General features: G+C 39.1%; 1 protein-coding gene across 2 annotated transcripts in view; it reads left to right on the top strand.

Annotated features, from left to right (window-relative positions):
- Positions 1-10,867, top strand: part of mgll (monoglyceride lipase) — a 39,112-nt gene extending 28,245 nt beyond the window's left edge. For both annotated transcript variants that reach the window (XM_087833304.1, XM_087833303.1), the window contains 2 exons: positions 1,933-2,148; positions 4,188-10,867. In XM_087833304.1, coding sequence (XP_087689430.1) covers positions 1,933-2,148; positions 4,188-4,319 — 348 coding nt within the window. In that variant the 3' untranslated portion in view covers positions 4,320-10,867. The remainder of the gene's footprint in view (positions 1-1,932; positions 2,149-4,187) is intronic.
- Positions 10,868-12,928: the final 2,061 nt, after the last annotated feature.

Below are 12,928 nucleotides of genomic sequence, written 5' to 3'. Positions count from 1 at the left end.
GGGGTTATTGAAAATGTGTATATGTGCATATGTGTAAATACGTATGTATGGATAGATAGAAACATATATGTATATATATTAAAAATAAAAAATAAAAAAATAAAATAAAATAAATAAATAATTAAAAAAAAAAAAAATACACATGACATATGTGATTGCAAGGAGGTATTTCGGTAGTCTATAAATTACTAGATAGTGGAAAAGGGGTGGGATTAAATAAGCTCATGCTTCTTCCTGCTCCTTTTTGAACATAAAAGATATTTGTAGTTGTGGTTGCTCGTTTTCTTTTTGTTTTGCTTTGTTTATTTGTCTCTTTTAATTCTATGTTGTTGTACTTTTTTTAACATGTTCAAAATAAAGATTCAATCAATCAATCAATCAATCAAGAGCATATCACACAGTTAAATCCATCCACGCTTCAAACTGCTAATCACACCAGACACACAGGCTGTTTTTGAGCTTAATGAATACTTTTTTGTATTGGTCCTTTTTGCTCCTGTAACTGCAAGTCATTGTTATTTAGCGAACACGCAGTGACACTAGTTGTGTAATATTCAAGATGCACACAACAGTGTCCACTGATCAGTTTGCTGACTGTCACATAACAAACAAATGCAAAACGTTACTAATTTTAAAATGAGTGATGATAAAGCATGATGCAGAACCATAAACGAAGCATTGATGCACATACATAAAGATACAAAGTTCCACCATGCTACAAGACCCTGCAGCAGTTACATTCTTGCACGTTATCTTTAAAACGTGAAATGCAATCTTTAACATTTAATACAGAAAACAGTGAAAAAAAATAGGTTGAAAAGAAATAATAAACTATTACTCTCATCAAAACATTTTGAAGTTAATTTATTTCATTTGGAGCCCAAAGTTTTCGATGATAGATTAGATGGAAGGACGTCATCTACAGCACGAGGTTTCACAGTCTCCTGGGCTGATGTGGTGTCATTAGTCAAGTCGCCTGTGACACTAGAGCAATGCTCTTTCTGTCAAAGTCAGCCACAGCTGTGCTTACATAGATGCTGAATAGACATGAGTAACTGTATGACTTATGTGACAGCTACTTGTAACTACATGTTTAATGTCAAAGAAATAGGGGAATTCCCTCTCCGATTTACCTCCTTAGCCTCCTTTTTCCTCCTTTTTCCTTTCTGCTTCCTTTTAACGTAACTCCACTTTATCATCCTGCTTCGCTCACATTTTTATTTCTAAATAAAACTCCCTGTCCATTTATTAGCGACCATTTGTTCCCGCTTCCCCTCCAACTGCCACAGATTTCCCAGGAGTCTTTTCATTTTCATGCCCATATTTTCTCCCTGAGAACAACTTTTCTCCCTTCAGCGTTATGCCATATTTGGAGAAAACTACAGTATGTATTTGCTTGTTCATTCTAGGCTGTGCACACCCTTTCTAAATGTGTAACACATATCTTCTCATAGTTATATATTGCGAGAAATTAGAAAATGATTAGGCTTGCAAGATCTTGCCTCTATTACAAGTTGCATCAACATTTAAGTGGGGTTTTTATTGAGCATTCTAACAAATTAAAATTAAAACAATTAAATATTAATTTACTTGTATGAGTTTTAATTTGTACTATTTTTTTTCTGGCTGACACGTTTGTGCAATTTATTGCCCACAGTAGCGCTGCATGCATCTAATTGTACACAGACTCTCACTGATGATGTAGAGGTGTCAAAAACTTAAAAACTTGGCATTACAAGGTTGAAGGAACATTTGTGCTCTATGAAAGGATTGCTGAGTTGAGTTAAGCCTGACCAAAATTATTTCTCTGAGCTTAATTAGAAAGAGGAACGGCAGGAATGAACTTACATTGATATCAGTCCAACATCCGGTGGAGAGAGATGAGAAACCAAAGCATCTCCACCCTGGCTTCTTTTGTTTCTCTCCTGTCAGGTGGAGGCATATGACGCTGATGAGCTAAACTATCACGGCGGGATGCGAGTATCATTCGCCATGCAGCTGATGGCGGCAGTGGAGCGTATGCAGAGGGAGGTCCCGTCCATCAGCTGGCCCTTCCTGCTCCTTCACGGTGACGCCGACAAACTCTGTGACATCAGAGGCTCCAGGATGATGTATGACAATTCACAGAGTACAGACAAGAAAATCAAGGTGTGTATGGTTAGTTTACAGAAATCTGTATCTGTAGAACTACCTTAGGTTCAACAAGGTGTTGGAAACATTCCTCTAAGATTTAGATTCATATTGATAGATTAGCATCACATAGTTGGTGAAGATTTGTTGACTCATTGTCATGTTCAATACACCAGTTTGACATGATATGAATAAAACATGCCATGCTGGAAGCAGCCATCAGAAGATGGATGGTTGGATGGTGGTGGTCAGCAACAGTACACGCTGGGTACAATGCTCAGTTGGTACTAAGGAGCCCAATTACACCACCAGCAACACACTAAACTATTGGCACGAAGCAGGACCGCTTAATGCTTTAATGGTGCTGTAGAAATAAAATAAAATTGAGTTGAATTGAATTGAATGTTGTTTATGCCAAATTCTCTCCCTACCATCTGAATGTTGAAGCTGAAATCGAGAGTCATCAGACCAAACAACACAATTTCTGGTCTTTTGATATCCAATTTTGGTGAGCAGGTGTGAAACACAGACTCAGTTTTCTGTTCTTAGTTGACAGGACTGGGGTGATCTTCTGCTGCTTGAAGGTTCAATCTATTGTGCACTGAGAGAAATTGTTATGCATATCTTGGTTAGTTGGTTATTTGACTTATTGTTGCCTTCTTGTCAGTTCAAAGCAGTGTGACCATTACCGCGACATCTGACAGTGTCCAGGAAAATCCCAGTAGATTAGCAGTTTCTGAAATACTCCAAATACACCAAACGCCATGCCACGTTCAAAGTCATTTAAATTATGTCTTTTCCCCATTTTGATGGTTGGCTTGAATTTTGAGCAGGTCTATATCTCTAAATACACTGATATGTAATTAGGTGATTAAATATTTGCATTAATAAAGTTTCAGATGAGCGTTTATAAAGTGCAACAACTGAACGTGACACAGTGCATAAATATGGTGAATAACGTTGCCTCCAGCATTAAAGGTGTCTTCTGACACTTTAAAAATGATGATTCGAGATTACAAAGCTGAGGTAAATGGCCTGTATTTGTATAGCGCTTTTACTAGTCCCACCTAGGGACCCCAAAGCGCTTTACACGTCCAGTCATCTACCCATTCACTCTCACATTCACACACTGGTGGAGGCAAGCTACAGTTGTAGCCACAGCTGCCCTGGGGCAGACTGACAGAAGCGAGGCTGCCATATCGCGCCATCGGCCCTTCTGGCCAACACCAGTAGGCGGTAGGTGAAGTGTCTTGCCCAAGGACACAACGACCGAGACTGTCCGAGCCGGGGCTCGAACCGGCAACCTTCCGATTACAAGGCGAACTCCCAACTCTTGAGCCACGATCGCCCCTTTGTATTTGGTCTTAAAATATACAAAATATTGTATTAAAATATAACATAGAGATGGGTGGCAAACTAAAGGAAAAATATACAAACCCTTGACTTTACAGTCAGGGGATTTTACACAATGCTGTGAAGCATTTGACAGTGATGTGATGCAACACGTGCCTATACCTGTATTACATTATGAAATGCAGCTTAAACCTCTTAAATCCCAAGAGCTTCAACACTGGTATTTGTAAAGAGGGAAGTTTCACACACTATGTTGTCACATGGTTCATCACATGGAAGTTAAAAAGAGGATGAACAAGACACATGAGAAGTGAAATCAGATATAACGAATGTTCTGTTTTTGTGCAGCACCGTGAGACAGATAGTGCAGGGAGCAGAAAATCAAGTGGTGCTTGTGAGGCTCAGACACTTCTTTATCACATGTTTTATCAAAGTAATAATTGGACCAAATGCAGGGGCTTTCCACGTTAGTTCAAGCTGTAAACGGAAGTCATTTGATCACAGCAAAATGTTTGGTGTGATCAAATGACTTTTGTATTAAATCTCTGAAGGTTTGGCAAAGCAGGAAGAATCCGTTGCAACTTTGACCACACTGCAAGTTGTTTAAAAGAGGGCTTTTCCAAAAAAGCATTGTAGAACAAAAATGAAATGGTTTTACATACATCCCTTTGATTGTTTCTTATCATTTCTAAATGTTGTCCCAGATCTACGAAGGAGGCTACCACGCTCTTCACCATGACCTCCCTGAGGTGGCTGAGTCCGTGCTAAAGGAGCTGACCTCCTGGATCACAGAGCACATCCCAGCTGCAACATCGCAGGAAGCGCAAGGCTCCTAAATGTATGGCCTGCACACCTCTGTTGAAGCTCTGAGGAAACTGCCAATCTCGTCATAAAACGCCTGCTCACGTTCCTGTAGTGCGTCAGGCATAATAGTACTACTGCACTTTCCTGTCTGGGAGTTATTTGGGCATACTGGTGGACATTATAGTCTCTGTATAACAGGTTTATTAGCAAATCTTCTGGGCTACTGTAAAAAAAACACACACACACTCTTCCTCCTATCTGTACATCAGGCCACTGATATAAATTGGGCAATAGGGTCAGTTCTTATTGTAAATACTCTGTAGCAATGGTCAGCATCATGGCAAAATTTCTGATCAGGGATGTGCCTCATGTGTTTATATGCTTCACATCATCTCCACTGAACTGCTCGTGTGCAGCTTTTAGAGAGTAAAGACTGTCACAAACGTTACTCCCTAAAAGCAAGGTTTCGAAGTGCAATAATGGGTATGGCCTTTCATTTTCTCATTTTATAAACAGGCCAGATCTTTGAAATATTAATAACTGAGGCAGCAGAATACAGAAGCATTTCTTTCTGCCTCAACTACCATTAACAGACTGGGTTAGAGGTCAGGAACAGAAGGAGGACGGCACCTTTGGAGCTGTTGTCGGTTCAGGGATGCATGAATACTTAGTAGATAACTTAGCATTTAGTGACACTGAATAGCCATCTTAAAGTCTCCTTAGTTTACTCCACCATACTCTCTGACCTTATCCCATCTCCTCTTCCTCTCCTGCCTCTTCACTGACTGCGCTGTTTTGTAATATCACATTTCTGATAAAGGCAGCTTTTATAGAGCTGATCAGAAGCATATACTGAAAGCACTCTATATGTAATAGTCTTCTCCTGACTTCCTCTTTGCTTGATCTGAGGACAGATGGTTAGCCTAAAGACAGATGGTTGACAGTGATACATCATATGAGGATAAGGTACTGTAGTCAGTCTAAATCCAGACGATGATCTAGCTTCATATATTTTGTCCTAATGACGATATAAGTACTTCTTATCTGCCTAACTGAGTGACCGATTATTAAAATAGTTTTTCATATAGGTGCTATATATGCGATCCTAGTCAAGAGTGTAAGATGGGGCTAAATTATTCAGATGAAACTGCTTTGAATCGCTCTGCAGGTGGGAGGTCAAAGGTGAAATGTTCTTTGACCTTTATGGCCGTAGTCGAGCTCACTGTCAGTTGTTTGGTGAGGCCATGTCTTGATTGATTAAGTTCAGGCTGCAAACTGGGGGGCCCAGCTATAAAGTGAAAGGGGAACATTACATGACTTTATGCCAGGAAGCAGCCAGTCTGGCTTCCTTTTTTCTTTTTTTTTTTAATCTTGTTCTGTAAAACTAACCTTTGATGTTCTTAAAGTATAGGGACATCAAAGGTGAGGACAAGGGGCCGTTCAAAGGGTTAGCATTTAAAATCAGCTCTTGCTCGATGTGGGTTTTCAGCTGAACCACAGCAATAATGTCAAAGTAGCCTACATTTGTGGTTTGTCAGTAATTATAAACTAGACAGACACGCTCTGAACTACCTATTTTATAGTGTCATGTAGACTGTAATTACTGGTCACATACACTTAGCTTTTACCTGTTCGTCAAGCACAATGAGGTTTCAGATTATTAAACGTGCACCGCTCACAACTTGGAAAGCAATTAGGGTCTTTTATGGTGCTTCATTTTTGACACCAGACATCCGTGATACCGCTTTTAGTGACTCGTTCTGTGGTGAACACATCCAGTAAGCAGTTCTTTAAAAGAGATTCAACTGGCCAGCCTGTTTTTTTTTTCTTTTTTCGGTATTACCCGGAGTTCAAAGAGACTCATGCGCATAGTGAAGGGGGAAGCTTGCTGCTGTAACCACGGTGACCGTTACTCTTGTTTAGTCCTAGCAGCAGCAGTGTGGCAGAAGAGTCCTTTTTTTTCTTTTTAACATGTGTTGTCACCACGGTGACCACTAAAAGACTGACAGAATGGGAGCAATTTCTGGCCTCTCTGTCTTTATGTCTCTTCCCTTTGCCCCACCTTGTCTCACCCATACTATTTTTTCTTTGTTTGTTTGTTTATTTTTTAGCCACAGTAACCGGTGCTCTTTGTTCCATCCATCATGCAAGCCTTTGTTCTACTACGTACTCAAACATTGTGTACCCTCAGCCACCCACATTGTTCCTAGTGGCCAATTATCAGAGCTGCAACAGGTTATATTGTAAAGTGTTCAGATACTATTTTTATCCTTTTTTTCTGGTTCTTGGACCATATGGCTGAGACCAAGGGTGCTAGATGTAGGTGGGAGGAAGGGGCCATTAAATCGTTTTTTTTTCTTCAGCTTCTTCTTTAGGTGAGCTGGTGTGCTTTAAATCAGAAAATGGGTTTCTGCAACATTAACCAACAAGAAAGACTTTTACATCGCAGCAAAACAATCAGAAGGAGCTATTTAAAATGTCATATTAAAGACATTTTAGTCTGACGTTGTTTTGCTCCCAGTGTGAAAAGATTACATAAAATGACTGATGATGAGGGAAAAGGCTCTATTATCAGGACTGGCTTGGGCAGTAGACCATGTGTTTTTTTGGGAGGGGGTTGTGGGAAGGAGAGGTTATCATAAGGTCAGTAGTTTGACTTCCAGGTCTGACATCTTTAACAGCTTTTTGCCCACCTGCTTTGAAATAAGTCGAGCGTGACACATACTTTAACTTTCCACCGCACCGTTTAAATGTGACCTGAAGTCGCTTACTTACAAACGTTGATGTGGCTTCTTCTTCTATTAACATCTTTCCTGATGTTTTCAGATTGAACTGCGTCAGCTGTATTATCGAGTTGCATTAGAAAATAAAATAATTAATCGTTATCGGCAGAGTGCTTTCCATAATGTGAAAAAAATAGCATTGAATACAAAATACAACATGAGACATGAAAGCAAACAAATCAGTGTAGAAGAGGGAATAAATAGAAGGAACTTCAGGATGTAAGTGCATCCTCTTCTCTATTTTTACAGACGTCAAAAAATACTTTGCCAGAACAAATATTGGATTACTTTGCAGCGGGTGCAGACATAGATGGAGATGTAAATGTATTCATCAGTCCCGATGGGAGTCAGACCCTTAACCTCAACTGAACTGCAGGGGTTTTTATCACCAGCCCTTCAAACACAATCTGCTCCTGATTAGGCTGCAGCAGGAACAGCGCACACAAGTGTCGCGCGGTCCCAGTTTTATTCAAACTCATAATAGCACCCCTGCTGCAACGCATCAGCGTGATTGTTTCAGCCTCGCAGGATCCTGCGTAATTTCAAAAAGCTGTACCTGTCAGACTACATGAGTGCATAATACTGCTGTCGCTGGCTACGGGGGTGGAGAGAGATGGAGATATGGTGAGAGGGGAAGAGAAAGAAAAAGAAGAGGAGAGAAGCTGTCAGTAACCATGGCAGCACTGTTTTTTTGGGGGGGTTTTTTCAGAGAAAAAATGTGGATTCATTGATGCTACAGGAAGTGTGCCAGACGTTTGTGTGCTTTCAGGGCCAGTTGTCCATTTGCTGCTCTGAGGATTCCCTTTTGTGTGAGCACTGAGATAAGAGAGCAAATAATTAGCATCATCAGCTCACAGTGAATAATAAGAGCTGCACACACTCAGTGAATTTGGGGAAAAAAAAGACTGTCTAGTCTGCTGTTTGGTCCAAAAACATACTATTTCCATTGAATGATTTCGAAGACATAACAAGGCCTTTTATCACATAGGTTTGTGCATTTTCCCTATGGAAGCAAAACCTTTTCACTGGATTTTAGTCCTTTCTTAATAAAGTGTATTGTCTTTACATCTTGTGAAGGCTCGTAAGCCATCATATGCCCCCTTTTCCCTGATATGTATCCTTACAAGCATTGAGTGAGAGAAGTAATGCCATAAATGTGCACATATATTACCCTATTAATAAATGATAATCCACTTGACTGTTAAGGTCCTTCAGTTTTTAGGCTTAGGAAGTTCAAATTAAAGTAGAGAAAAGAATGAGGGCAGCAAACCGCTCAATCTGATTTGGCTGCGGCTTTCATAAAGAAATGTGTCACAGCCTACAGGGTGGTGTAATTAGGCCGCTTCAGTTTAATGTTTGTCATTTTTTTATTTCGACTGTATGACTGTTTCTAAGAGAAGAGCTGTTTTATGCTAATAAGCCTGAGGTGCACAGGCCAGTCTTTATGTAGTTTTATAAGATTAAAGTGCACTTGAAAGATTCAGTTTGCATGAATGGGGCTGTGGAGTGAGTGCTGAAGAAAGCAGCAAGAATTGAAGGGGTCGTCTTCCAAAGTGAATGTAAATCCAGGAAAACGGTTTTATCTTATTGTCGTAATCATGTGTGTAGAAACAAAAACAGATGCTCCAGGTTGTTAACACGTAAACCTTTAAATGTTTGAATCGTCATTACTGTGTTTTGGAGCAACGCCCCAGCTCAAATCTTGCTGTTCTAACCGACAGTTTTGACAAACTTGATTTGTTTCCAGCCGTCACGCTGCTTGGTTGCTGAACACAATTGTAATACTCTGTACATAGAAATGCTAATGATGAAATGAAGACTACATTGTATTTTACATATCTTTTATTTATCTTGTATTTATAGAAATTCATTTAATGTATAGGCATCAAAGTACTGATAACACATCACGACAAGGCACTTTCTTTTATACCACAATCCAGTCGCTCATTGAGTTTCCCATCTATTCAAGACTTCATAACACTTTTGTTGTTATGGAAACTGGTTGACGGTTGTATGTTTGTACAGTTAAGCAACCCAGAAAATGTATGGCAGTGTTTCTGAAAAGACTCTGTCTACTGAAGTTCATGTCTTGAAAAACGTCACACACTGTCTTTGTCAAAGATTTTTGTTTAAACTTCCAGATTTTAATTTGACTTTTTTTTTGTTCTTTTTAAAAATATATATATATTTTTAAAAAAATGATTAACAACCAAAGGGTGTTACTGCTAAAGGTTTGTTGCCTTGTACTTCTTTATCAAATTAGATTTTCAGGAAGTTGTTTTCTCATTTTGATCTTTATCTTAAGGTGAAATAAACATGAGTGCAAAACATTTACGTAACACCTGCAATTTATACACCACGCAAACTACTGAAAGAAAAAAACAGTTATCAGGTTTTCAAACAGATAAAAAAGCAACTCTAATAAATTTGGGGAAATTTTTAATTTCATATAATTGAAGAGATTTTTGTGACAATAACTTTTGTACATTTATTTTTGAATTGTATTCTGGTTGTTGTCTGTGCCTTATTATGCTAATGAATGTGGTTTTATGCTCACGTGTGAGTCTGTGAGTGTTTTCTGCACTTGAAGCATCTGTTTCTCTGTTTACTCTTTTCTGAGTGCGTGTGTGTGAGTGGGTGTGGTCACGTCTGTTTCCGTTCCTGGTTGAGTAATTGTGTCTTTCTGCTTATCGTCTTCCTGTCTGTCTGTTTTCACTGATGTCTGTCGAAATTTCTGTCTTAATCGTGGGTCTAAGCAGGTTGGGGTTGAAAACTGTTTCCGAGTCTTTCAGTACAGGCTCAGCTACAGCACATAAATACCTCCCAAATACTTTAAAGACCTGTTTTGTCTAAGCCATTTAGAGAAATGCAATATTTAACAGAAAAATTGATGCATTTGGCTTGCAAATATGGCAACAGTGTTGCTGGGTTGTCTTAAAGTTATTTCTTTTGCTCCCAGTGGGACTCAACAGCAAAAACAGAAAGTTCAATCAATCACATAATAATAATAATAACAATAATAATGATACGAGGGTTTGTAAAACAACAGAAATAACGTGCAGATTTTTCCATTCTGACCACCGTGTATTGAACGCCTACATTATTCAAGTGCTGTGAGGTTAAAATTATAACTCTAGAAAGTCTCACAGCTATGTCGTCTGTCTTAGAGAGTCCAAGATTTACTTTAATCTGCGTTTGTGTCAGTATTTCATTTTGATTTTTAAGGGTGGCACGGTAGCCTTCTTGGTAGGAAAAGCTCTACATCTTGATAAGCTGAGGAATTTTGGCACTGCGGACAAAATTGTAAACACAAACCCTAACGTAATCTTCGTAATCGTGCATTTGCAATGTCAAATCAATCAAATGGTTAGTGTTTAGAGACCATACACCACAACCTACAAAAAAAAAAAAGGATTTGTTTTGTTTTTTTATGACAAAACTTTGAGTCTTCCTTATTAAATTTTTTTTCTCAGTTTATGTAGTACTGGATGTACTTTATGTTAACAGTGTTGATGTGAAAAATGTGCCGGTTTTTAAACATTTTCTACACCTCTAAAGACCATAGTGCACACTTTCATTTAACATCGTCCTATACTTCTCATACTTCGCACTGATGCATTATAGTCACATCATAGGTTGAGTGTCAGCATTTGACATTTTACTTCAAATCTGGCACAAAATTGTATATAATATGTAATAATGGAAATACTTCTGAATGGGTGAATGGCAACTTATTTGTTACTAGACTGTTGATAATGTCCATACTCTCTTACAGAATAAATGACTGTTTAACTGAACAGGCTGGCTGGCTGGACTTACTGCTGTCTCAATTCTGTTATGTGGCTGGGTGTGCGTAAAGAGGGGAGGTTATCAGTCATCTTCATTGTTATTATTTTATTTTGAAATCACATGTAGCTCGTGACCTTAACACTTAAGGTCACGATTAAGGTCATAAAAAGAACAGAGTATCACATGTGAGAATTTTTCAAATTTCTCAAAGAGTGTAAACAAAGAAAAAACATTTGGATTCAGCTCCTACTTCAGGTGAAATGAAGCTTGGAAAGTAGATTTTTACACAGTAATACATATTGCAGGGTTAAGTGAGGTGTGACACAGGTCAGTAGGCTTGGTCGACCTGATTTTAGTAGTGTTTCATGAGCAAAACTAAAGACTTACCTTGGGAGAAAAAAAATCAGCATTTGTTTGCCAGGCTGAATAGCACACATCAGGCAGTAGGTGGCAGTACTGGCTCATACAATTCACTGAAGACAGGCTTGGTTATATGAATGTGGTACTGGAACTGGTACACACACGTGCCAAGCATGAATGAACCGAGGACTGGTGTGAGATTTCTAGGGGTTTTTTTTTCAGTCTTGGAGCATGAATGTACTCTGACATCTTGTCCACAAGCTAAGGTCCTTGTGTTAAGCGCCGTCTTGTCTTCCAAGTGCTGACCAACCTTTCTCTCTGTCTCTCTTCTACTGCTTTGTCTACCTCTCCCTAGCCTCAGTGTGTGCGTGTGTGTATATGCATAATAACTCTTCTTACTTCCTCTCAGGAGTAGGCATGGCCACCTAAACTCTAATGATACACCTGTCACTCGTTACCTTCATCACCCTCATCTACAGTACTTAAAACCAGCTCTGCTTATCATTCACTGCCAGACTGTTGCACTACACTGCTGCTAGCATTATTCTGGCTTTAATTAAAATTCCAGTCCTATTTAGCTTTGCCTGTACCTCACTGCCTTAGATTCATTCCTGAAGAGTCAGCTGATTGTTTTGGGAGGAAGCCAGCCCTAAGCCCATCTCCAAGGACTACCAGCAGGTGGAGTGAACATTTGGAGAGCAGAGTCTGGGAAGTGTTTCAGCATCAACCCTGGGAGTCAAGTTTTTTAGACATCTGGACATGGATTTTGTTTGGAGCTTCAGATTAATCAATCTGGGGGAGGTTTGATTTGTTAGTCTGTCTTAACTACTTTAGAAATCTCCTTTCTGATCTGGTTTGATACTCAGACTTGTGAATGAACAATCTGCAGGCAGATCATTGTAGATTTATCCGATGGAAGATACATTCTGCATCGTTCTGAGTTTTTCTGCTGGCAATGTTCACATTAAAATTTCTGAGCTCTTTGTTGCGTGTCCTTTTGGTAACAAAACACAACGCCTTGTTTAATAAATTTAACTGTATTCTTAGAGTGGCAACATGAAAACATCACTTATGTGTAATTATTTTGGCGTTCCTCCTTTACCGTTTTTTTGTTCTGCTCAAAGATTTTTGCCATGTAGAGTCATTTAACATTCTTCGAGTTTATTTGTCTTAATGCACAGGTGAGACAAAGTTTGCTAGAAGCATAATAAGCCACGCAAAGCACATCAATGGAAGCAAATCAAATGGGACCTATCATCAGTCTTCTCTCCTCCTCATCCATCAAAGTTGTTGTATGTCTGAAGTCCAAGACTCAAGTGTTTGGAAAGGATAAATACAAAAGCTGTCCAATTTTCTTCTGGTTCCCTGTTTTCTCTGCTTTTCCTCCTCCTCTTTACCCAGTAAATGTAGGTTAGTAGCTCTCCTTGAGACAATTTTAGAGTTTGTCAGGACCACGTTAGCAGTAACTCTCAAAGGATGATACTTCCAGGAAAACCATGGCCAGAATCCACACTCTAAATCTGTATATTATACCACCATGGTAAGAGATAGATAGATAGATAGATAGATAGATAGATAGATAGATAAATAGATAGATAGATGAAACTTTATTAATCCCTCGGGTGGGTTCCTCCAGGAAATTCAGTTGCATGTTACAGATACAATAAGGGGAATAAGAGTAAGTAAATACTGGGCCATTTTATATATAC

Source organism: Neolamprologus brichardi, chromosome 20, assembly GCF_056152115.1.
Source record: "Neolamprologus brichardi isolate AB-2024 chromosome 20, ASM5615211v1, whole genome shotgun sequence".
Classification (NCBI taxonomy): Eukaryota; Metazoa; Chordata; class Actinopteri; order Cichliformes; family Cichlidae; genus Neolamprologus; species Neolamprologus brichardi.
The sequence above is the reverse complement of the archived record's forward strand: the minus strand, read 5'-3'. Positions and strand labels throughout refer to the sequence as shown.